Below are 25,907 nucleotides of genomic sequence, written 5' to 3' on the forward strand. Positions count from 1 at the left end.
ACTGTCACGGCAGGGGTTGCTGGTAGATGACCTCAGTGAGGCTGCGGGACGGTGTTTCCCCCGTACATCTCTGTCCCCACGCAGGAAATCTGTGAGTGGGAGGACTGGCATGGAAAGTACGCTTATCAGTGTCTAGGTTAGGATCTGTCACATACAGAGGATCCCAAAACATGTTAGTAGGAGTAGGTCAGAATCCAACACAGATATTTCATTCATGGGTTTTAATAGGAGTCTTTTGAATTAGAAACACTAAGGTTACGAAGTAAGGGTCACACTTGTGGCCCCAACATATGTTAAAGCACCAACCGTACACGTGTTTGTGAACAGGGCGCACGAGTGGCACGCCCCGAGGTGACGCCTGTGGTTGTCATGGCTGCCTGAGCAAACGCAAGGGGGAGACATCACAACTGGGGGACAGTCATCTTGCTGTGCACTGCCGGGTGATCACGTGATGCTGCCTTTGCTCCCCAGGCCGCACTCTGCAAGGGGCGAGTGTTCAGAGGGGAGTGAGCTGGTGTGGAAGGAGTTCCAGCCCCTGCCCTGCGGGTAGAGTCCCAGGAGTGAAGGTTACCCTTGGGACAGGGACAGCAGACTGCGCGAATGCTCGCTGTCTCCAGAGATTTGGAGCGTGGAGGAGGAATTACACTTTGACTAACTGCAGGCTGTTTCAGGGAGAAGGTGGTTGCTCTCAAAATGATGGAGGGGCGGGAAGGAGCTCTTCTCACTTTGAAACCTCCGGGAGAGTGCTTTATGCTTTGGCAGTATTAGGAAAAGAGGAAAAAAAAGATTCCTCATCTCAGAATCTCTGTTTTTCACAAAGTAGACATCCTGTAAATATTTGGGTGGTTGAGGTTTGCACTCTGACCTTTATCTCTGTGTGGGCCCTCTGCCCGGGCACAGCACCTGTCCCTCACCTTGTCCTTGATCGCCAGTCCACGCCTTACCCCCTCCAGTGCTGCGGTGCCCACAAGTGTCCCCTCTTAACAGAGGGGCTGCCCTGAGGTGCTCCGGCCTGCTCCTTCTTTCCCATCTCTTACACATATTGCATCGGTATTATTTCCTGATACAGACTTTGATTTGTCCCTCATCCCACCTCCAGTAATATGATCGGCTTCCTTCATAAACCTCATCATATTAAGGCATCTTGTGTCAGCCACCCAAGAATAACGCAGTACTGCTCAGACCCTTACTCCTCCCTGATCAGGACAACGGGGTGTGCACCATTTCAGGCTGGAGAACGCACTACAGATGGCTGGAAGTTCCCCTCTGACCCCTGATGCTTGTACCTGGAACTGAATCACGATTTCTGTGCACAGTAGGTGCCCCCCGAAATCCCGCCTGTAAGTTGCCATTGAAACTACCTACTTCTGCTCCGGGCTTGCAGCTTCTTCTGGGGGATGGGGCTTTTGTGCTTCCCAGGCCCACTACAGCTCCCCCGTCCCCACTGGTGTCCGGATGATTGTCCTTGTGGTAAGCAAGGGTAGGAGGACACAGAGCGATGGTGGTCACTTCTGTTTATAAAGTGCTTGAAGTAATTGAGCACGTTCACGTGTCTGCGGCCGCTTCGTTTGATTCTCAAACTGACTTTGCATTCGGGAAGATCCCATTTCAGAGAGGAAGAATCCGAGGGTAGAGGGTGTCAAGGATTTTCCCAAGGCCACATGCAGATAAAGGGCCACTTCTGGCAAGCTGTGCACCTAGCACCTGCTGAATTGGCCGGAAGCTCATTCCTTCCCAGAATCCTGCATGCCAGCAAGTTCCTCTGGGAGCCCACGAGGTCTCCTGTCTGATTAGTGAGGCAGGGAATCTTCCAGGAGCTTTCTCCCAGCAGGGCCGAAGGTCCTCCTTTAGGCTCCACCCAGCACAGCTGAAGGGGAGGGGCCGCAGTGGGGCTGGGGCTGGGGCTGTCGCGTCTTTATCGTGGGGGTCCTGCCCCCAGAACCTCATTTGTCTCCCCAGCCCAGCTTTCCTTGTGGATGGATCCCAGTCTGTACGCGCCCACAGCCAAGTTGTGGGCTGGATTCAAGTCCCCTTTCATAGAGTGCTGCTGGCCACTGCTCGGAGGGCCTCTAGGGGGCAGCGTTGCCCAACTCTGGCTCTGGGCCAGAGCTTTCCAGGTAGGGTCCGTGCTGCTGAGTGCTTGGGTAGAATGCAGCTCCTCTAGCTATCAGGCAAAGGTTTATCTCTTGATTGTAAACTACAGCATGCACAGAAGTGCAGTTTTATTCATGCCTAGGAAATGCATGCTAAAAATTTCGCAGGTGTCCTAGAGACTTTTCCTCTTTTATTCAGAGGTTATTTTAGGCATCATATGTACTGATTTAAAAGCTTAAAAATAGACTTTACCTGAATCATACTGCATTATGATCTGCATCAGTTCCTCACCAACTGATAGCAGAAATGATTTTATCTGAGAATCCTTTTTCCTCCAAATTGAGAATATTTTCTGAAGGGGCAAAGGTTTTTGAGTATTTTGACATTGGGGATTTAAATAGATCCTTCCTCCTTCTACCTCATTCATTGTTCCCTTTTCAACTGCCTGATCCCAGGATCCGTTTCTGTGGCTTCCTCTGTGGTGGTGGCCCTTGGCCGGTCCCGCAGCTGGCCGAGCAGGGTGAGCACATTCCACTGTGGATGCATGTCCAAGAGTCCAGGCTGTGGAGGGAAGAAATCTAGGAGGGAAGGAAAAGGCTTGGCCCACAGGTCCTCATGCCGCTTCCCCTAGAACCAGGGCGAAGTGGTTTCTATGGACTCCGGTGGACTATTTCCAGCCCCTTTTCCTCATACTATTTTTAGGTGTAAAAAGATGTATATGTGAGATGGTGTTAAGTCTACCAGACTAAGTGACATAGTTTGAACAGTAGGAACCTGGATATGTTTTGAAAACTAGGGTAGGAAGGCTTTTATTTATTATTCTTTTAAGGTTTATTTATTTACTTTGGGAGGGGAGGGGCGGAGAGAGAGAGAGAGAGAGAGAGAGAGAGAGAGAATCCCAAGGAGGCTCCGCACTGCCAGCTCAGAGCCCAATGTGGGCCTCAGACCCACAAAGCCATGAGATTGTGACCTGAGCCCAAACTGAGAGCTGGATGCTCAATCAGCTAAGCCACCCAGGGGCTTTTTTTTGTTTTGTTTTGTTTTGTTTATTTTTATGAGAGAGAGAGCAAGGTACAGGGGAGGGGCAGAGAGGGAAAGAATCTTAAGCAGGCTCCACGCTCAGCACAGAGCCTGACATGGGGCTCGATCCCACAACCCTAGGATCATGACCTGAGCCAAAATCAGAAGTCGAATAGTCAACCCACTGAGCTACCCAGACACCCCAAACACCCCAAACACTAACCACTTTTTTTTTTTTTTGAGAGAGAGAGAAGTAGAGGTAGAAGAAGCAGACTCCATGCTCAGTGCAGAGAAAGAAGACTTAAAACACTGTGACTCTTAGGCTTTTTTTTTTTTTTTTTACAAGAAAAGAACTAGTAATAGTGGCTCACGTTACTTATTTTTCACTCTGCACGTATCTCCCCACTTACTCTTGGCAGCAGCTGGCTGAGGTGGGCACTGTTAGCAGACAGTGTTACAGATGAGGAACTAGAGCCGTGGATCTGGGTCAGTGACTTAACCCGAGCCAACTCAGTCACAGCCTAGGGAATGTTAAGGCAGATAGAGAGTCAAGCAATCTAGCTTCAGAACCCACACTCTTAATTGTGATTCCATATTATCTCTTAGAAGTGTTTTAATTATCTCTTAGGCTGTTGCAGTGGAGTTATGTAGAAACACATTTACGCATTGTGCCTCAGGCCGGTTCTGAGCATTGGGCTTGATCTTCCCTCTCCTCTTCAGGGTATATAGAAGCGAGGCTTGCTAACACGGTCTCGTGATTTAAATTATGTGTGTATGTATTTTGGGTAGCATTTGCTAGAGAAGAGGAATTCCCATCCCCCGGCCCCCCGGCCTTTCCCACGAGCTGGGTGGTGAGTTAGACCTCACAACGTACCACGCACCAGGTGGGGATGTAGGTACCCCTTGGGTCCAACATGGCGTCTCGGGCAGTAGTGTGAGAAGGATGCTGGGCCGGGGCTTCTAGATGGGCCTGGCAAGCTGATGACGCTGGGAGGCCTGACCCAGCTCCGTGGAAGGGGTGGGAAGGCGGGGGCGACACCGGGATGCTGGCTGTGTCTTACCCAGCACATGCACATCCCCTTCCAGCTGTCTTAATTTGTGGTGGTGGTTTTTTGCTGGTGCTATAGTGTTTTTCAGGAGGGCTTGGAAAAAACCTTGTGTTTCTGTTTTCTCCACAAATTGAAAAGAAGAGATGCCAGTCTCTGTTAGTGTCAGGGGGACCTAGCTCTTAGGAGTGCAGTGTAATTAAAACCCGAGGCCTCTGGGGGCCAGCTTCCTCTCTGATGAGTCCTGTCCTCCTTCTGTGACGCAGAGGTGGCATTTGGGGTGGGCTGGGCTCCTTTGCCTTTCTTCTCAACCGTGCTGCTTCCGTTGAGATCCCGGTGAGAGAGAGCAGTCGTTTGGGAACGTACGTTTCCCGTGCACGCATTCCACTGCCAGAGCACTGCGTCTGCAGGCTCCGCGTATGACACGCATGCCTGTCCTATCTCTGTGATCCTTACGTGTCTCCAGCTTTCACCTGGTCGCCTGCCGCCCCTGCCCTGGGGCTGCCTCCCAGGCAGGTGTGCTCCAGGTGACGCTCCTTCTCCTGGGCTCTCTCACCGCGACCAGGCAGGGGCAGCTCCGGGGCAGCGTGCGTGTTAAGGTGGAAGATGACAGCTGAGGTTTTGAGAGAAAGGGACTGAAGTGTTGTGGTTTTTGTTTGTTTGTTTCTGTTGTCTTTTGCAGTGGAATAAATGTAGTTGAGCAGGTCCACCTTTTCATAGTGTTTGTCATCAGACGGGACTGGGAAGGTTGGGGGGGTGCTGCACGGGCCACCTGTGGCTGAGAGGGCTTGGGGACCAAGTGGGAGGCAGGTTCCCGGGAAGCTGACGAAGCCCTTCCAGCTAGAAAAGCCTGCCTTTCAGAGAACATGCTCTGGATGTTTTTGGTTAAATATTTTGACTTGCTACCGTGTTCTGGTGAAATTTTTGTTACTGCTCGCTGCAGCCTAAGTGGCACGTTCTTGGTTGCGTTTAGCGAATCTTGCCTCTTCAGTTACCGTGAGAGGCTCATTACCCTGCGGGTGATTACGTTGCACAGAGCGCTCCTGATCGCCTGGCGCCTCCCCCACGGCCTGTCCTCCCGCCCACTCGGTGACTCCTCGAGGCCGGCACTGGTCTGAGGATCCCTATGTAGTGATGTGGGTTTCAGAGAAATTCAGTGATGTCTTAGGTCACAGAGCCAACGCTTTGTTACAGTCGCTCCTAAATCCGTAATAGTCCTGCTGTACAATACGGCCTCCAGAACTCGGAGGGCTTTCCTTCTGAGATATGAGAGCAGGTTGGGAGACTCCTCCCGGTCACGGTGCTGCCGTCCTCCCTGCTGGTTGTGAATGCAACAAGCATGTGCATGAGGGTTTAGGATTCAGGGGAAAGCAAACAGCAGACCCAAAAGAGTGTGTTCGTGGAGATGGACCCTTTACAGATGGTACAGAGCATTAGTCCATGTTTGGTGAGTCAGTGGATGGTATTTTGGTGGTGAAACACGGTGGCAGTGCAGTGACTGGGTGAGGACATCTCTTCCAGACGAGCTTCACACCAGCAGTTGGTTTTGCCCATGTCGTGCGGGCGGCTTCTTTCCCTTAACCCGTGAGAGCAAAGAGGTGAGCCAGCCTAGCTCTAAAACTCCTTCAAATTAAAATTCTGGAATTGTATGAAATGTGATAACTTACTTACAAAACTGAGTAGGTACTAAGAGATAAGGTAACAGATGTTTTATTTAACAATTTTAGTCAAGTTAAATCTTAGGATCCTAAGTAGCTTGACTGACAAGTCATTGGCCATCACTTCCCATGTTTTCCTACTGACCTGCTGTATTTAAAATACTGATCTGACCGAAGAATCTGGATACTTTGTTTCTAACTAAAGCTACGTTTGACAACAAGAGAATTCTTAGAAGGTTAGCCTGGGTTTGCCATCATTAGTAAGTGGGGAATTGCTGACTAAAACCCTAACGAGACGGCACTCATCCAGAATGACTAGAATGAAGAAGACTGCGCTCATCAGATATTGGTGAGGATGTGGAGGAATTGGAACTTTCATAGAGTCTTGGCCGGAACATGACAGGGTGCAGCCACCAGGGAAACACAGTTGGGCACTTTGTTAAAAATTTAAGCCTATACCCGTCATAGGCTGCAGCCGCTATGCCCCTGTATACCATTTCAATAAAAGGAAAACATAGGTGTACAGAGCCTGTGCACACGTGTGCATAGGGGCTGTGTAGTGGCCACAAAAAGTGGAAACAGCCCCAGACTCCTCAGTAGCCGAGTGGCTGCACTGTGCCGTGTCCCAGGCTGGAGTTCGCGTCCACAGTGAGAGGTGATGATTCCCCGTTATGTCGAAGGAAAGAAGCCAGGCCGAAACTAGTCAGTCCATACTTCTATACTTTTTCAAGAAAACACGGGCTAATCTATAGTGACAGAAAGCAGATGGGTGATTGCCTGGGGCGGGAGGGCAGAGCGAGACCCAAGGGTCGCAGAGGGCGCAGGGGCCGGGGAGCTGCTTGCTGTGCACAGCAGCGCCCTTTCTGTGCCTGTGTCCATATGTTAAAAACTTAAGAAATTGTATCCTGGAAATTTGGGCGGTATATAGTCTGTCCATTACACCGAGCAAAAATGCTCAGAAAGCAGTTTTCAGAGAAGATCAGCTCCGAAACGAACGTCCAAATCCGCATGTATCTGGGCAAGCACGGGTTTGCCGCCGTCAGCCACAGAGGCCACCATGGCAGGTCACTGCCGGGGTAAGGGTCACGTCTGTGACGGACGCGTGGAAGATGGGGGGGCGGGGGAGGGTGCGATTCGTACCACCCCCCCACCGCCGAGGAAGCAGGAAGTGTTTTCTCCTCACACAAACCACTTCCCAGCCACCAGGGCCTGCTTGGTCTAATTAAACATCTTTTTCATTTACCGAATGGCTGAATGGCTCTCCGGAGACTCAGAGGAGGCGGTGGGCTTCCCGGAAATGGGAGAAGAGCTCTGCTCCCACCAGGGCGAATAGGGTTCTTGCCACTGTCATTCCAGGTTGTCTTTACCATGGCGTCCCCAGATGCGTTTGTAGTGGTTGTGCAGTGGAGGTGCTGAAGTGTTTCCGGTATGCACGGACAGACCATGTCGTGGCCGGGTTGGCCATGGCCCAGGATGGGTGCGGTTACCGAGCCCCGTGCCCCGTCCGAATTTCCCGCCAGCCGTGGCGATGAGCTTTGTGCACCACATCATAGGCTGCTGCTTTTCTGAGCAATGCAGAGCAGCCACGTGCGAGCAGTGGTTCAATAATTAATAATGGATTGTAGGGCCCTTGCTAAAAATAAAATAAAGCTATCCAAGCTAAACAAGAGTCCGAGGGTGTGGAAAAGGATGCGTTATGCTTAGCAGATGTTCTAGTTGGTGGAGGGGGTCTCTCTCATTCGTCTTATGCTCGAACTGAGCCTAGGAAGGATCAGAAAGAGTGACTTCCCTTCCCTTTCCTCTTTTCTCTTTAGTGACAGTCCCCTCTGGCTCTGTGCCTGTGTGTTTTCACCAGGCGGTGGTGGCCTCCTGAGTATTGGGGGGTCGGGGCTGTTCGGGCTGCCCCCCTCCCGTTCCCTCCCATCCCCGGCCTCCCAGCGGGGTCACTCGGGGAAGGGGGCCTTCGGGGAGGGGGCCCGGGCCCGGCCTCACTGCGCCCTCTCCTTCCGCAGCTGTGGACGTGGCTGGAGGAGCTGCAGAAGGAGCTGCTGGATGATGTGTACGCCGAGTCGGTGGAGGCCGTGCAGGACCTCATCAAGCGCTTCGGCCAGCAGCAGCAGACAACCCTGCAAGTGACGGTGAACGTGATCAAGGAAGGGGAGGACCTCATACAGCAGCTGAGGTGGGCCCGGGCGCCAGCACTGGAGCTTTGAATCCTGCCTCCCGCTGGGGAGCAAGGAACTCTGATTCCCTGTCCCACTAGGTAGAGAACAAGTAACAGGTCTGCATACAAAGGAGAATAACATCCCTTTCTTTCTTTCTTTTTTTTTCCCCCCCCTTGCTGACCATTTTTTTTTTTTTAAACTCAATGATTTTTCTCCTCATAGCATTGGCGAATAAACTTTCCCGGAACTCAGCTTTTATTAATATTTCCTGTTAACATCTGCCTTGTAATTATCGAAATTTCTTTACAAACCGGGTTGATTTAAACCTCTCGGAACTGCGTCCTTCAGGCCCTGAGTACCTGCCTCTCCACAGGCGCTGGGCCTCCAGGTCCTCAGAGCAGAAACCGGGGGAGGCCAGGCCCCCAGGTGATACCTTCCTCCGCGCGCCGGGAGGTGAGCAGGAGGTGCTGGAGGGCTGGAAGCAGGTTTCTTTTATAGCATCATTCAGGGACAGCTTTTCAAGTCATTACTGCTAACTTCACACAAGCTCACGCTCAGCTCACTTTGCTTTGCCGAGAGTCAGGCAGAGGGTTGATGAAGGCCTGATTGGCTGCATGAGAGTTTAACCCCTTGCTCCAGATACGACTCTAGTATTTTAGCAAACAGCGATCGCGGATTCTGTTCTCTCTACTTAAGGAGAAGAGCGGCTACAGTGAGGCTCTTCCAAAGTCACTTTCTGGAATTATTAGGCTGCTTTGGAGGGGGACGGGGGGCGGGGGCGGTGCGGGGGACTGTGTTCCGTGTGGCCGCAGGCCTGGCGGCCGGCTCGCAGGAGGAAGCCCAGTGTTGTTGCTTCCTGCCAGCCTTCCTCCCCCTGAAGTCTGCACGGCCGGATCCGGTGGCTGACGATGGGAGACTTTGTCATGCCGCCCCGTCCCCTCTCCCTTCCGCAGGGACTCCGCCATCTCCAGCAACAAGACCCCTCACAACAGCTCCATCAGCCACATCGAGACGGTGCTGCAGCAGCTGGACGAGGCCCAGGCCCAGATGGAGGAGCTCTTCCAGGAGCGCAAGATCAAGCTGGAGCTCTTCCTGCAGCTGCGCATATTCGAGAGGGATGCCATCGATGTGAGTGCCCCCTCCTCCGCACCCCCCCCCCACTTCCGGCATCTTCTCCCTCTGCCTTAGGGGCAGGGCAGAGGAAGGAAGGCTTACATCTGGCCCTGAGAGCCGAGGGGGCTGTGCTGGGCACTGCGCCGCACAGCAGGACGGAGCACAGTCTGTGAGTGGAGCCGAGCTCGGATGGCTGTGGCCTGGCCTGTGAGGCCCGGGCCGGGTCCCACGCAGCCCTCCCCTGTCTGAGGCACGCACGTGCGGCCGCCGTCCCCCCCCCTTCCTTCTGTCCCTCGCATGCCTGACCCCTGCCGGCCTCCCCCAGCAGTGACAGTAAGGCTCGCCGGTGGTGATAGCACTTGCAGATAGTAGGAAACCCAGTCTTTTCCAAGGATTGTGTTCAGATGATCTTTCATCCTTGCCTACAAACTGCCCCTTACACGTGAGGTTTCCTTCCTTTTTCTTCAACAAAAGGCTGCTGCTTAATTCTGTGCCAGGGAAGGTCTTATTATTGAACTTGGTGAAGTGCAAGCGGAAGTAAGTATAATTGGATGATGCTGAATCTGGCTGTGAAACATGAATGAAGGAACCAAGACTCACTTGAGCCGGGGTGAGGCCGGTCTCCTGGTGCCTGTCAGCCTGACACAGCCGCTGGAGCGAGCCGCCCAGGCCTGTGGGGCCGGCCCTCCCCGTGCCAGGGCCTGGGGGGCACGCAGACCCAGACGGGAAGTCCATCCAGGCAGAAGGGCGGTAGACCTTGTGTGACCGCAGCTCAGGGGAGGACCCTGTGCCTGAAGTGGGCCTTGCCCACGTCTCTCAGCCTGTCTGTAGCTCTCGCTCTGCGCGGTGGTGCAGGGACCAGGCCGGGCCCTGTGAGGGGGCCGCTCAGGTGCGTCCTTGGTGGCCACTAGTCTAAACTTCCATCGGTGTTTTCATTAAAGTGGCTTTCTTGGCCATTTTCATGATCATCGCTGGTTTACAACAGGAAGAAGCTAAGCCCTACACACACCGTCTGGTGAAGTCTGCTCAGAGCCTTGATCTCTAGAGACGCGTGAAGCCTGGCAGGGAAAAGGCACACTGCCCTCGGCTTTTTAAGGGCCCGCCCACAGCCCAGGTTCCATGGTTGCAAGCTGTATGAACAGGAGACCGGACATTCCTGTTTTCCTCTCTGACCTCTACTTCAGACGAATTGCTTTTGTAAACTTAGCTGCTTGTTAAATAGTTTCAGTTAGGAAACAGAGCCATCCATCGGGCATTATTTGAAGTTTCTCTTCAAGGCATGTTGATATTTAAAAAAAAAAATCTCTCAGCTTCATTTGTATTATTGCTACTTTAAAGGGAAAAACACTTAATTGTATTTCCATTGTCAAAAAACTAGCATTTTAATATGTAGCTCAGAAACCAGAAACCTACGTTTTCTCCGCACCAAAGCCACAGAAGTTCCAAGTGGCTGTAATAAAGCCAGTGCGCCAGGCTAGGGGTAAGTGCTTTCCTGAGCTAAGGAAATGAGACCTGCAGAGCCATCACAGGCCAGCTACAGTGTAGTTTAAAAGCTTTTTAAAGTGTCACAGCCTAAGAACCTCTCTTCTCTGGAATAATCCTAAAACTTGAAAGCCTGAGCCGTTGGGGCTTCGGCTGGGATTTCCTCCCTTATCTGGGAGAATGCGCTGTTCGACTGCACAGAGGAGGCCTGGAGTTATCTTTATGGTAGAAACTTAACTGTTCCTTCACCTATTGTTTTTTAAACGTTTCTTTATTTTTGAGAGAGAGCGCGAGTGGGGGAGGTGCATAGAGAGAGGGGGGCAGGGTATCCGAACCCGGCTCCACAGCAGAGAGCCCGATGCGGGGCTCAAACCCATGAACCGTGAGATCATGACCTGACCTGAAGTTGGATGCTCATCTGATTAAGCCACCCGGGCACCCCGGGTCTAGGTTCTCTACGCTGAGAATATTGCTGTTTCAGCCTCTTCCTGTTTCCAGGGAAAACCTGCTCTATTGCTCTGGAAACAACAAAGTCATTACTACAGCATCCTGTGACAGTTTGTTTATATGTACCTTTAGGAAGAGAAACTGTTCGAATTTCTAAACATTTTAACATACAGTTAGAAAACAGCTTCAAAGTAATTTCTCCAAAGAATTGGTATTCAAAAGTCACTTCCACTTTCTTGAGTTTCATTTCTGCCACCGATTTCTTGTCTTCACTTGTGTGGTTGACAAGCTGTGATCATAAATCCTGGGCAGAATTTCTCCTGCTGATCCTTTGATCATGGCTGTTGCTGGGGCCCCCTCTGGTTCTAGCACAGTCCTCGTTGTTTACTCTGCTCCTTGAGTGCCGTCTGAGCCGTGTCGCTGAGGCATTAGTGCTGAGTCTGTGCCTCACCACCACACCTAAGCCTCAGTGTCAGAAAACAAACATTAAGAAGGAAGATTCCTCTTAGAGACAAAGATTAAAGGTGTGGTAATCTCTTTCCTTGTTAAAAATATTTTCCCTTGGTGGCTTTTTGGCTCATGTATAATTTAACATTATTTAAATTGATCAACTTTATAAGTTAGCCCAATTTAATAAATTAATGTAAATACACATACTGTATGTAGACCCCACTAATGAAAGAATAAACCCGGAAGATCTGTGCCATAGGCATTTGGGGAAGCCTTCAGTTTTTATTGCTTTTCATCTCCGCTCTGGATTCTGCGAGAACTCTCTCACACTCTCAGACTTTCAAACTCGTGTGGTTACTGCTCTTCTGGATAAAGTAAATCGGGACGCGTGGGGAATGTTATTCCACTGAAGTGTATAATACAGTATTCTTTCACAAGAAGTTTTTTCCTCCTTTCTGGATTCTGTAATTTTTAGTCTTAACTTTTTTTAAGTGTTACAGAGTTTTCAAACCTGCTCCAAAGTAGCAAGGATCCGTACAGTGAGCCATGTGCCCATCTCCCAAATGCAGCAGGATCGTGTCTTCCCTGCTGCAAATCCCCCTTCTTTTGTTAGGGTCGTGCTGCAGTAATTGAGAGAAAAGCTTTGCCACCTTCTTGTCTTACTCCTTGAGACTCTCAAGTATCTCTCCAAAGTAAGACCTTTCGTACATAACTCCCCTCACCCACCCGTCAGGGTCCCCGCTCGCTAGGACCCGCCTCTCTCGCACCCTCTGCAGGTGACCCCTACTGGGGGCGGGGGGCACGTGGGCACTGCGCCCAGTGGGGTACTTAGCCTTTCCGTCCAGAATCGTCTCTTCACCCAGCCTGCTTTTCCTCCTGCCATGACTTATGAAAGTAACTGCATCAGCTAAAGAAACCAGGACCCACGTTCTGCATTCACTCCGTGATTTTCTTCTGTCTAACTATTTTTCTTTCCCTGGTGTTCCCTGTACACTTGGAGTTTAGATGTAAAGACCTGATTGAGACTCCAGGTCCATTTCTGTGCCAGATGCTCCATGGGACCCGCAGCTTCTCCCTGTCAGAGTCTGGTCCTGTCCAGCCCCCCGTGGGTGGGAGCTGAGGCTGGTCTTGTCCGGTCCCGTGTGGGTAGGGCCGAAGCTGGTCCGTGGGACGAGGAGGGCCCAGCCACCAGACCCGGCCTTCCTCACCGTTACAGTTGCCTGCATGATGATCATTGTCTGAACAGTTCTTTTGCTAGAATTAAAAAAAAAGTTAGAAAAAGCTTTCTAATTTTATTATTTCTACATTTAATAACTATATATCTGTAAAGGGTAACCTTCATTGTTATAGGATTAAATACTTTTTTAATTACCAATTTTAAGATAAAGATTGGTTTCCTGGCAGCCTCTAATAAGAAGAGTTTTTCGTTTGGGGCACCTGGGTGGCTCAGTTGGGTAAGCATTCGACTCTTGGTTTCGGCGCAGGTCATGATCTCACGGTTCATGAGTTTGAGCCCCGCGTCAGGCTCTGGCACTGACGGCACAGAGGCTGCTTGGGATACTCTTTGCCCCTCCCCCACTCACTTTCTTTCTCTATCTCTGTCTCTGTCTCTCTCTCTCTCAAGGTAAATAAACATTAAGAAAAAAAGTTTCTCATTTAATTTTAGGCTTTTTAACTCTTCATTTTTTTAAAAAAGTACCATTAGGGAATAATGTGTTTTTGTATGTTTGATCAACTTTGTTCAGTTGTGTTAGAGGTTTTGTGTCTAACTGTCCCATCTGTGGCCCGCGGAAGCCCCGACAGCTGGCTTCCGTGTGCCTGGCACCTGGTCACATCGTTTCTTCCTTACCTGGTTTGGTGAGGGGTCGCAGCAGCAGGTGTTCATTATTTTGTATGTCTTGGTCCTAAAAAGATGCTCTCCTCTCAGATCATCTCAGACCTTGAGTCTTGGAATGATGAGCTTTCGCAGCAAATGAATGACTTTGACACGGAGGATCTCACAATAGCGGAGCAGCGCCTGCAGCACCACGCAGACAAAGCTTTGACCATGAATAACTTGACCTTTGATGTCATCCACCAAGGGCAGGACCTTCTGCAGTATGTCAACGAAGTGCAGGCCTCCGGTAAGGAGGCATTTCGGGCCATGTCACTTGTAGGGTTTTCACTGTGTGTGTGCGTGTACATGCGGTGCGTGTGCGCGTGTGCGTGTGATGGCTGCAAAGCAGTCAGCCCCTGTGACGTCCGTGTTCTACTACCTGCTCTTCCAAAGGAACGTTTTGCTGTTTCATTTTCACAGGTGATCATCCGTAACATGATTGGTGTACTTATCTCTTGCGTGTCATTTCAGGTGGCATGAACGCTAATTGTCCGTGAATGAAACCTCAATCTCCAAAAACTTTTTCACATTCTTTATTTTTTTCTTAGTTTATATTTTACCAGCAGATGTCACTACAGGCTCAAAAAACGTAGACAGAAGTGTGTAGTGTTTGAAACTTAGCAACAGCTTGCATACTGCATCACTCATTTTACACAAATCAGATGCTTCCTAAAGAGTAAACTAGGTGTGCAGTGATAACACGACAAAAGCCGAAGTTCACTCACTTATAAAAGCAAAGCGCGCGTCACCACTTACCACCGTGGAAATAAAGTGACCCGAAGCGGGTTTGGTTTCATTAGCCGCGCACTGTGTTTTGCTTTGGGACTCAGCAGACACGTTGTTTGAGATCCCCTCAAGTGCTTGGAGGCACATGGAAACACTCCTATGTTGGTCTTTCTTGAACTTGGCCAAGGTAACGGCTTGGCCCGGCCCGGCAGATTATTCACGAAAGCACGGCCTCCGTCACGCACGGCCGAAGAACGGGCCCACGTGCCTGTTGAACCCCAGGCTTACCCTTCCTGTCCGCAGGTGTGGAGCTGCTGTGCGACAGAGACGTGGACATGGCCACTCGGGTCCAGGACTTGCTGGAGTTCCTTCACGAGAAGCAGCAGGAGCTGGATGTCGCAGCCGAGCAGCATCGGAAGCACCTGGAACAGTGCGTGCAGCTTCGTCACCTGCAGGCCGAAGTGAAGCAGGTAAGCAGGTGATGTAGGGAGCCCAACCACAGCGGCCCCCGTGCGCGGGCACTCGGTGTGTGACCTCCCAGAAATTTGGGGAGACTGCCCCTGTTCTGACACGTGCTATAACACCACACGTGCACAGACACGCACACACACCCGGTCACCCCTAGCTCATGTGTCATTCTGACATGTGGTGTAACACACACACCCCAGTACACTCCTAGCTCATGTGTAAGCATTGTTCTGACATGTGACGTAACACGTGTCCCCCCACCCCCAGTATAGCCCTAGCTCTATTTAAGTGTTGAGCCAGCGCCCCACACAGCCGTGTGCTGACTCTGTAGTGGAGAAGGCTTCCCACCAGCAGCTGTAGGACTTGAAAGTAACATCCATTTGGCTTGTTTCGTTAGTGGTAATCTCTTGCTTGAAACTCTGAGCACATAGCTTCTCAGGCTAAATAATATGATTTTTCTGCCAAATAGGCTGTTATCAACCTGGATGGTGTCACAGCCTATTCAGGGCTGGGATTTCTTCTGTTAACGGCATGCTACAATGCCGTGGCTCAGAGAGCACGGCAGAATAAAAATGGAGCACTTGAAAGAGATACTTTCGGCTCGTAGCCGTTGGGAGTCTGTACATATGTACACTCAGCATGTGCATGACATTTTATCTCGTGAGCAGAGAAACCACTCATGATACTGCCTTCCTGGCACAGAAAGTAAGGCCTTCCGGGTTCTGGTGGAGGGTCAGAGAAGCACGTGTTGGGTGGAGCAGGGCACCCGGCGCCTCAGGAGTGTTGGCAGCCTGTGGGGTAGAGCGGGTGGCACTCACACCGAGCAGGGACGCTGTCGAATCGGAAGACGTTACAAGAACACCTTTTGGTGCCCGTGTAATGAGATACAGTGTTGTGACCTCCTGTTAGAGACCAGCTCCTAGGGGGCCCAGCTGGCTCCGTCACAGGGGCGTGTGGCTCTTGATCTCGGGGTCGTGAGCTTGAGCCTCGTGCTGAGTGTAGAGATTGCTTACATAAAACTTTATTTTTTTTTAATATTTTTATTTATTTCTAGGAGAGAGAGAGACAGCGAGAGAGCATGAGCAGGGGAGGGTCAGAGAGAGAGGGAGACACAGACTCTGAAATAGGCTCCAGGCTCTGAGCTGGCAGTCAGCACAGAGCCCGACGCGGGGCTCGAACCCACGAACCGCGAGATCATGACCTAAGCGAAAGTCAGACGCTTAACAGACAAAGCCACCCAGGCACCCCAAAACTTTATTTTTTTTTAAGTTTATTTATTTAGAGAGAGAGAGCATGCCAGTGCAAGTGGTGGAGGGGTAGAAAAAGGGGGACAGAGAGTCCCCAGCATGCTTTACAATGTCGGCACAGAGCCAGACACAGGGCTCAAACTCATAAACCGTGAGATCATGACCTGAGCCAAAATCAAGAGTCCAACACGCAACCAACTGAGCCACCCAGGTGCCCCAAAGCTTAAAAAAAATAAAGACCATTTAATAAAGTGTTCCTTCTTGCTAAAAACAAAACAGTGTGTCTAAGAAATAAAGGACCAGACCATCCATTAGGAATTACATTTGCCTATAAATAAGAGTCCAAAAACAATGCTTAACAATCAATATTCTCTTACGTAACACATCAGGATGCTGTTCATTTAGCAGCTGTGTGGTCGGCTAGGCTTTCATGCTGGCAGTGGGTCGTCCCATGGCTGTTGTAGCCCCAGCCCCCCCTCCCCCTCCCAGGCAGCAGGAAGGGGAGGTCAGAACGGGGAAGAAGCAGCACTTGTATCAGAAAAGAAATGGTTTGCTCAGCTGCCCAGAGGCTGCTTCAGTGCTGTCAGTAGCGAGAGGTGCCGGAGCATATGGTGTCCTAGCTGTAATGAGGGGGCATGGAGGGGCTGGGAAGCAGTTTCATTTTTATTTTTTTTAATATTTTTATTTATTTCTAGGAGAGAGAGAGACAGCGTGAGTAGGGGAGAGTCAGAGAGAGAGGGAGTCACAAACTGAAACAGGCTCCAGGCTCTGAGCTGGCAGTCAGCACAGAGCCCGACGCGGGGCTCGAACCCACGAGCCGTGAGATCATGACCTAAGCGAAAGTCAGACGCTTAACCGACTAAGCCACCCAGGCGCCCCGGAAGCAGTTTCATTTTAAGCACCCCCACAGCCCCCCCAGAGTCGAAGTTTTCTGAGTAAAGGAGATGAGGAAAACTAGGTGCAAGGTGGGCAACAAGCAGTCTCTGCCACAACTACCTACCAAAATGACCTTCCACAGCTGGGTCCTCTCGTTTGTGTGATGCTGGCAATCTCATGCCTCGACCCTGGCCTTTATGGTACCTCTGAACCCATTCTCTGCTTAGTGTGCCGTTTAGCTCTGATGTTAAATAGGAAAATGCGTTGGTGAAATAAAATAATTCCCTTACCAAGCAGTTGCTAATTTTGCATGTTTATTAATGATAAAAGGAATGAAAAATACTTCTCTTGATTATCAGGGAATTATTTGCACCAGTAGATCTGCTAATAGGTGATTCTTAATTTGTTTTGACCTGTGGACTAACGATAACAACCTGCTGGACCCTGTGCCTTTCCAGCTCCCATTTGAAACCACAAAATAACTGAATTAATTTTAAAATGTGGCACTTCTGATCAGGTACCTTGGAAGCACATCAGGCTGTTGGCAGGTGGGGCCATAAGGAAACGCGTGTTTCCCAGCTGATGTGAGCAGCCTGACCTCCTCGCTCACTTGGCTTGTGTCCCAGCTGGCCCGCAGGTGGGTCCCTGGGGAAGGCCGAGGCTTGGAGGTCCCTGCGTCATGTTTCAGGTGCTGGGCTGGATCCGCAACGGAGAATCGATGCTGAATGCTGGACTCATCACGGCCAGCTCCTTGCAGGAGGCGGAGCAGCTGCAGAGGGAGCACGAGCAGTTCCAGCATGCCATTGAGGTAGGGACACTGGCCCGCCGCCCGCCTCAGGACACGCTGTATGCTCCCTCGTGGGGTCTGAGCCGGGGCCAGACGGGGCTCAGCAGGACCCTGAGCAGCAGCACGGATCTTTACAGTTTCCTTCATGGGAGCAAACAGACAGGTGACGGTAGCGAAGGGGACGATGCATGTACCAGCTCAGGGACCTCACACCACCGCCCCAGAGGCCTGGTGGCTCCCGCTGTCCTCCTGCCCTGAGGGACCCCGCAGGATGCACCGCCCTCTGCCAGGAACACTTAGCACCTGAGCACCCACGCAAGTGTCTGGGCTCGAGGGTGTTCTGTTCTGCTGGTCTTGTAAGCGCATCCCTGGACCAAACGGGGCACCATGGGCAGCTCGCCCAGACCAAGTGCAAATCACAAATTCACGGTTATCCACAAACAGCACTGCGCCCAGAACTCTCTGACCCTGATGAGAAGCAGCGTTCCTCACCTGAGCATTTCTTGCGTTGATGGGGCCCGGGCCAGGCGGGCCTTCAACACCTTGGCTTAGACCAGTTCCAGCTCCATTTACAATCCACGCTCACAGTGTATGGGTTAATTATTCGTAGAGCTTGGGGACAAAGGGGAGTTAATTGTGATAGGTGGTCTCAAGGTCAGCTCAAGGGGAGAGGAGCATGTGATTGCAGAAAACTCATTTCCTGCTCTGGTTACATACGTAGCCAGAGAAGAAGGCCACAGAAGATAGTGGCAATTTATTCTCAAGACTGACTTAACTTTCAGCTACTCAGTGTCAACAGACCAGTGTTAACTTCCTGAAGCCCAGAGTTTGGGCATCTTTTGAAAATGGTACACTGTGCCTAGTGACTTGTAAGAACTGCTAACATGTGTCATTGTGTCTGCGTGAAGGACAGGGTCATAGTGCATGTGGTCTTTCATGGGATCACTTAGTGCCTTTTCAGGTGATATACAAAATTTTGCTGTTGTCTTAAAAAAAAAAGCCACATCACAGACCCATGGACCCCTCTGCCCACCCCTGCCCCCCCCCGACTACTACACTGTGCAGTGCTCGATTCTTGGAGAATGTGGCCTGTCAGCCTCTTGTGGAATCTTCTAGTGAGCACACATGAGCAAGAATTCTACTGGGTTTGTGATATTACGCTGATATTTTAATATGGAATGAACCTCCAGAGAGCACAGCTGGTTCATTCTTAGCTTTTAATTATGTTTCTCTCTCTTCTTTAAAGTCAATAGTTTTTGAAAACTTTTTTACTCAAGTCCACAGTTTAAGGTAAAAATGCACTCACTGTGGCCACCTTTTTGTCCGTGTGTTCATGGGCCTCTAGCTGCTATTGTAAGAAGGATGAATAGGAAGAATAAACCGGGAACATTTCAACAGCCTTCTTAGGATATTGGCTATTAAGGTTTTTTCCTGCTATTTCTCAAGCTGAGAACCCACAACTGAGGCCCATTCTGGAATGTCTTAGCGCATTTTCATCCTTCATTAGGTAATTTAAGTATAAACACAGTTTTCGCTGGGCATGAACAGTTGGTTTTTTTTAACTGAACTGTGTGCTGTTTTCAGAAGTGTCCTAATGAGCATTCACTGAGGTCGTTTGGATGAGAGCAAGCAGAGCGGAGGGATTGCGGCCTCCCGGTAAATAAACGCGTGACGCCCCCTGTTACACAGGCGTCCCTGTCCTTTCTCTTTCCGTAGAAGACGCACCAGAGTGCACTGCAGGTGCAGCAGAAGGCAGAGGCCATGCTGCAGGCCAATCACTACGACATGGACATGATCAGGGACTGTGCCGAGAAAGTGGCATCTCACTGGCAGCAGCTCATGCTCAAGATGGAGGATCGCCTCAAGCTCGTGAACGCATCTGTCGCCTTCTACAAAACCTCAGAGCAGGTGAGGGGGCCCCTTCTAGTCCTTGGGTCCCGACCGGCATTCTGTGTTGAGCTTAGCTTTAGTCGACAGCTCAGTCATGAACTCATCAGTCATTATTGAGCCAGTGAACTCAACTTCAAGCAGAGAAAAGCATTCTAGAAGTAGAATGATCCTTGCTTGCCCTAGGAACCCTAGAGGAACAGGTTGGAAAGGACCTGAGAAGACTTCTGCTTTCCTTTCCTTTAGATACATAGCCTGAAACACACCAAAGAGAGGCCGGAAATTCTGTTTTTATTTGGTTCTTGTTCTAAAGGCCTGCCTACTTTGACCCCTGAGTTTGTCCTCACCCGAGGTGGGGCCCACGGCTCCTCCTGAATGTCTTGGTCCCCAGGCCAGCACTTCTGTCCCCAGAGTGTGACTGGCCACACTTCCCAAAAACGCTGCCTGTGGCGTCAGATGCCGAGTGGCCCCTCCGAGCCTGTGGCTTTCTGCTCGCAGGTCTGCAGCGTCCTCGAGAGCCTGGAGCAGGAGTACAAGAGAGAAGAGGACTGGTGTGGAGGGGCTGACAAGCTGGGCCCCAACTCCGAGACAGACCACGTTACCCCGATGATCAGCAAGCATCTGGAGCAAAAGGAAGCATTCCTAAAGGTACGGAGCAGCCTCTGGGGTGCCGGGGCGTCCCTGCACCGCACGGGGGGCCCGCCCAGGCTTCCGAGAACCACAACGTGTCCCCACGTGCCAGGCGAGCACACGCCACCTTCACTTTCCATGGGCCCCCCCGTGTGCAGAGTGCAATTTGGTGCTGAACAGAGAGAGATTGGTTTGGGGAGACAAGAATGCCTTTAGCTGAAAATAATCTTCCTTTGGAAATTCAGCCTTTTTTAGGAATAAAGACTGAACCCCGTGTACGGTAGACATGGGGCAGGAACACCTCTTGGGAGTCACAGGATTAGCTACTAATACTTGTTCAGGAAGTGTTTCCGCAGAAGACATTTAACCATAATCCAGGCTGGAAGTTTTAACTGAGCAGCTTTAGTCTGGCCGCTTTTGTCGTGCGCGCGCGTGTGTGTGTGTGTGTGTGTGTGTGTGTACTTAAGTCACCCAGAAGCTCTAAAAAGTGCTCAGACTGCCAACATTTCCCTGTTCTCTGTCATGTGGCCTTTCACTCTGGAGAAGACCCCCGCTTTTGTCGTGTGTGTGTGTGTGTGTGTGTGTGTGTGTACTTAAGTCACCCAGAAGCTCTAAAAAGTGCTCAAACTGTTTGCCAACATTTCGCTGTCTCTGTCATGTGGCCTTTCACTCTGGAGAAGACCCCCAGAGGCCCGGCCGGGTGCCACTCAGCCCCATTCACAGTAGGTATAGTATTTGCTTTTCACTGTGGCCTCACCGACATCGATTCTGTGTCCTGATGCCTCTCACACCATTTCCAGTTATATTTAATAATTTCTGTTTCCATTCTGAAGGGGATGGTCTATCCTGACGGGGTTACTGACTAGCCTGGGAGAACAGATTGTAACTCTTTGAAAATTTTAGCTGGGAACCTACTTTGAGCTTCCCTCGCATGACTTTTTTTGGCAGATGAAGGGAAAATGGTCGTGGCTTACTCGGGCTTGTTACTTTAACCATTTCCAGCAGGACCTGAAAGCCCGTTGATGAAACACCCACCACTGTGAGGACGTTTGGATCTGGAATTATCGTAATTTGCCTCTTTCTCTGGAATCCATTTAGAATAAAACAAAATCGAATGCTACTGAGTTAATTAAGAAAGATACTTAGAAAAAATGTAAAACAAAAATCATCACCGGCTTGTTCAGATTTCTTCATTCAACTAGGATTCAGTAGTGTTTGGGTGTTAGATATCTTTAAACTTTTCATTATGGAAGTTTAAGGAGCGTACAAAATAGAACGAACAGGACTTTTACGCACCTGTCAGCCATTGTCAGTAATTATCAGCTCGTGGGCAGATGCTCACCTTCACTGGGTTACTTTAAATTCTAGATATTATATCATTTTATTTGTAAATACTTTAGTACATGACTAAATATTAAATTCAGCCTTTCTGGGGCACCCGGGTGGCTCAAGTCGGTTGAGTGTCTGACTCTTATTTCGGCTCAGGTCATGATCTCACAGGTAATGGAATCAAGCCCTGTATCGGGCTTGGCACTGAGCATGGAACGTGCTTGGGATTCTTCTCTCCCAAGCTTTGCCCCTCCCCTGTGCGCACACTCTCTCGAATGTTTAAAACTCTGCCTTTCTAAAACAACTACAATGCCATTATCAGGTCCTAAAAATTAATGGTATCTCTTATTTTATGCAAAATCCAACAGTGTTCAAATTTTTCTGATCAATCCATAAATGTCTTTTATGTGTACTTACAGTTAGGATTCAGGTCCACACATTGATTTTATTGGTATGTGTGTTAAACCTCTTTCAATCTAAACACCACCCCCTCTTATTGCTGTTTATTAGCTGAAGAAGTGAATTACTCCTACTGTGGGATTTCTCACTCTGGATTTCCGTTCGTGCACCCTACGCGGTCCTATAGCACCCGCATCCTCTAAGTTTATTACGTTGAGAGCTTTGGTGGGATCCAGGTTTGTGTGTGAGTGCGCGTGCAGCCCGCTTACCTGGCACAGGCTCCCCCCACGCCTGCCTCCCGTGGCTTCCATCAGCAGGCGCGGGTGGGCTGCTGTTCCTTGTGGCCTGTGATCGGGGAAGTCGTCAGTGCTCCCAACGTAGGGGGTCAGTTCATCCATCACGTGACTCCGTGGCCGTTCACCCAGTGACTCTAGTGCCCTGTGGCGATCGTGTCGTGTATTGTTGGGAGTTGCAGAAATGGTAACATTCCATCATTCCTTCTGCCTTGATTAGCTAGAATTCTTCCCTCCTTAGCTACTTGGTTACTTTCAAATAGAGTTTGTCCAGAACAGGCAGGGGAAGTGCTTGATTTTTCCATTTGTTTATCATTTTCAGAATAATGAGCTGGTACCCTAGCAACCTTTTCATGTGATTAATTTTTTTACTATCATCACAGACTGTAATCTGTTTGGTGTGTTTTAATCAATTGCAGTCATTTATCTTTTTATATTCAACTGTCCCATCGGTGAGCATGCCTTCCAGTCAGATTGGCCCAGACGCCCTCTGACGTAGTCCCGGTCGTCTTCAGCATAGGGCAGCTGATTTCAGCTTCTCTGGAGAGACCGTGGTAGAGTCTTAGGTTAATTTAAAAGTGTCCTGGCTCCACCTACTGAAAAGGGCTGGAAACAATGACTGACCAGAAATCATGAGCTCCCTAGTGTATGGTCCAGACTGTGGTCTAAATACCTGTACCACAAGGAGGAGACAGAGCTCCTTGAAGAAGGATCAATTCCAGATCTGAGACAGGAAATGTGTAGGAGATTTCCAATTCAAATATAATAAAGGATATTTTTCTCTCTTGTTTTTTTAATACGTTAATGAAATTACTCATTTGGTTTCTAAAGATGGAATGTCATTTACCTGTGAGCACAGTAACGCCGCAGAACAAGCCACCCCAAAACTTGATGGCTTAAACCAGGGGTCGACAGACTCCGACCTGAGAGCTAAGTCCACCTGCTTTCATTCATTAACACATTGCAGTGGCTGCTCTCCTGTCCAAGGGTTGGGGAGATGGAGACTGAGTGACCCGGAAAGCCTAAACTGCTGTGTGCTCTCTCCGGAAGTCCAGGCACAACTCGGCTGGGTGCTCGGGCTCCAGGTTTCTCCCCAGGGCTCTCAGCTGCTGATGAGGTGATGGCCGGGGAATGTGGTCAGCTGGAGGCTGGACAGGAGATGGGCTTCACCTCCGCTCCAGCCACAGGCCAGCGGTCCCTCTCAGCGCCCCCCCCCCCGCCGTGTGCCCCTCCCTGTGTCTTCCACCCCCCCCACCCCCCCATGTGCACCTCTCCATAGGACAGGCTCTACATAGCTGGTTTCATCAGAGCAGGGGCTCCAAGACAGAGTTGTGGTTGTTAATTGAAATAGGACTTAACCTATGTATCCTCCAAAGCACAAGGTGGCCGGGTGAATGTTTTGGATAAAGGTGTATGTTAGAGCCATGTGTTGTTGTCACCCGTATGTACCCAAAGCGCATGTTTGTAGAAGTCAAATTAACACCACGTTGCTCTCCGTGTACTTGTAGGCTTGCACGCTTGCTAGAAGGAATGCAGATGTCTTCCTGAAGTACCTGCACAGGAACAGTGTGAACATGCCAGGAATGGTGACCCACATCAAAGCCCCTGAGCAGCAAGTGAAAAGTGAGTACAGTCAGGACTCCTTTTAGCAGCAAGCGATGCAAGGAGCTTGGCGAGACGCAGTCTAAGATCCAGGCTTCGTTTTACATGTCCTTTACATATCCTCAGAGTGCTCACCGCTTTCCTTAGTTTCCTAATAAAGTATGAAACAAGTGATACAGATTGGTAGTTCATTGAATAAAGTTGAAGAGTATAAACAGAGAACATGCAGCATGGTATTTATTGGCATTGACTGATTTGTTAAAACAAGTGAAGATATGATAAATTAGGGAAAAAAGGAAAATCAGATTTTATCTCTAGTCAAAATATTTTTAAAAGTTCAAATCAAGAAATTATACATCGCTATCATTCTGTAAAGTGTTACCAGTTTCACACACTTAGAGCCTTAATAAAAGCAAATTGCCAGATATCCTATATCCTGGTATCCCTTGAATGTGAAAATCTATAAAACCATGTTTTAATGTGTATGTATATGTAACGTGAGTACATAGAAGCAGATCTGGGAAAAATTTACGCGAAATTGTTAATAGGATTGGTATGGATGGAAGGGAGGGGTCTGCTGGTTTCTGCTCTAGAACCTGATGGAATACTTCACAATGAAAGCATGCGCAGGTGTTCTTCAACTTAGAACTTGTTTAATCATAGTTTTTTACAAGTTGAATTACGATGACATGGAAATGGAGCCTCAGAAAATGTTCACGAGTTAGGAAAATAGGCTTGACACGAAGGCACCTTGTGTCCGCTGTCCTCCTCCCCAAGAGCTTCAGAGATCGGCCCTGACCACACAGGAAAACGGGTCCCACAGCCTTCCCCCTCAGAGCTGGGTTTCGTAGGGAAAAAATTGCCATAATCCATTAACAAGTGATTCCTCTCGCTCATTAAGGCCATATGACGGGCAGAAACTTTGTATGTTGTATTCTGCTCCCTGTTCTTCTGAATTCCTCTGTTAGAGGTGTCATGCACATACTGTCCATCACATGGGCAGCGTCCTCTGAGCTCCACAGCTGGGACCCGTATTTATTACTTGGTGGGCTCTTCTTCTGGGAAAAGGAGGGACTAACACAGCCATTTTTCAGCAGGAGCAAGTTACTTGCGTTGGTAATCAATTTACTTGGCTCCTTTCGGATAAAAATCACTGCCTTTCTGTTATCCTTCAGTACTGTCTTTGCTTGCAGGTCTTCCTTTTCTTTGATGAAAGACGTTACAATCCTTATGAGGTTGTCCTAGTTCAGTGGGGTGGGGAAGGGGGGCTGTGTTGCCCATGCCCACTTACGTGATAGTCACCACGCGTTTGCTGCTGTTTGTCATCATTCTGGATGCTCTGGAGAATTAAAAACTAAATGTTCAGTTTCTCTCATTGGGTTCTTGGGGATGAGAGATTCACGTGTGGGGCGGTGCAGTAGACCCACGTAAGGGTGATGGTGCCAGAAGAGACCACGTGACCCCAGGCAAACCTCAGGGGCTTGAGGAAGGCCGGGCGGTTTCCTGTCCCAGGCCCCACACGCACCCCAACTCAGTCCTGCCCAAGGTGGGGGCGGTAGAAAGAAGGAACTGGGAAAGACCCATTGGCTCATGTTCATTTTCACATGTCATATTTTCATTTCGGTGGTTGCATGTTTCTGACCAGCTTCAGGTTCAAAGCCTTAATTTGTGTTGCTGCGTTAGTTTGCTTTCTCAGTAAAGCCCACGTGGCCTGACCGTGAGCTGCCACATAGGCGCCGCTCACAGCTTCTTGTTTACCACGAGCGGTCAGCGTCCCGGGAGCTCTGTAAATCTTTGTGACCACTTCGTATTTTTACTGTTTCCTAATATTAATGAAGTTATAATCTAGACGCCTTTTATTTGATTTGCAGTTTCAGTCTCCAGATTCTAAAGTTTCTTTTGTGTTTTTTATGAACCTCTAGAGTAAAACAAACTCACTGTAAAAATTTCTTTGTGTGTAAAATGTATATAAATTACCTAATTCCATAGCCAGTGGTCACCACTGTCAAGCCACACCCTGTGTCCCGTCTGTAAATAGAAACACAGATACATAGGGAGACAGACACAAATGTGGGTTCTCGTGGCACTCACCCATCCCGCATTTTTATTTTTTATTAAAATAGGACTGGAATTTGCTTCTTTCATTTAAAAATATATCTTAGTCCTCTTCCTATATCAGGATTTAAAGCTCTGCTCTATCCTTTTTAATGTGCAGAATAATGATTTCATAGTCAACTTAACCTGGCCCCCACTCGGGCTCAGACGTTGCCATCAGTTTTTCCAAACGGGGCCTTAGTGTTGGTGCACCTGAC

At 49.6% G+C, this 25,907-nt stretch overlaps 1 protein-coding gene across 4 annotated transcripts in view; it reads left to right on the plus strand.

The window, feature by feature from the left end:
* TRIO (trio Rho guanine nucleotide exchange factor) overlaps window positions 1-25,907 on the plus strand; it is a 349,937-nt gene that overhangs the window by 203,043 nt on the left and 120,987 nt on the right. For all 4 annotated transcript variants that reach the window (XR_005529593.1, XR_005529594.1, XM_039238832.1 and 1 more), the window contains exons 12-19: window positions 7,831-8,000; window positions 8,937-9,111; window positions 13,403-13,598; window positions 14,381-14,547; window positions 17,357-17,476; window positions 19,172-19,363; window positions 19,841-19,990; window positions 23,502-23,616. Coding sequence is in view for 2 of the 4 variants with exons in the window: in XM_039238832.1 (XP_039094763.1) it covers window positions 7,831-8,000; window positions 8,937-9,111; window positions 13,403-13,598; window positions 14,381-14,547; window positions 17,357-17,476; window positions 19,172-19,363; window positions 19,841-19,990; window positions 23,502-23,616 (1,285 nt within the window). In the remaining 2 variants the exon portion in view is untranslated. The remainder of the gene's footprint in view (window positions 1-7,830; window positions 8,001-8,936; window positions 9,112-13,402; window positions 13,599-14,380; window positions 14,548-17,356; window positions 17,477-19,171; window positions 19,364-19,840; window positions 19,991-23,501; window positions 23,617-25,907) is intronic.

This window comes from Hyaena hyaena, unplaced genomic scaffold (assembly GCF_003009895.1).
Source record: "Hyaena hyaena isolate Hyena2069 unplaced genomic scaffold, ASM300989v1 scaffold_148, whole genome shotgun sequence".
Lineage (NCBI taxonomy): Eukaryota > Metazoa > Chordata > Mammalia > Carnivora > Hyaenidae > Hyaena > Hyaena hyaena.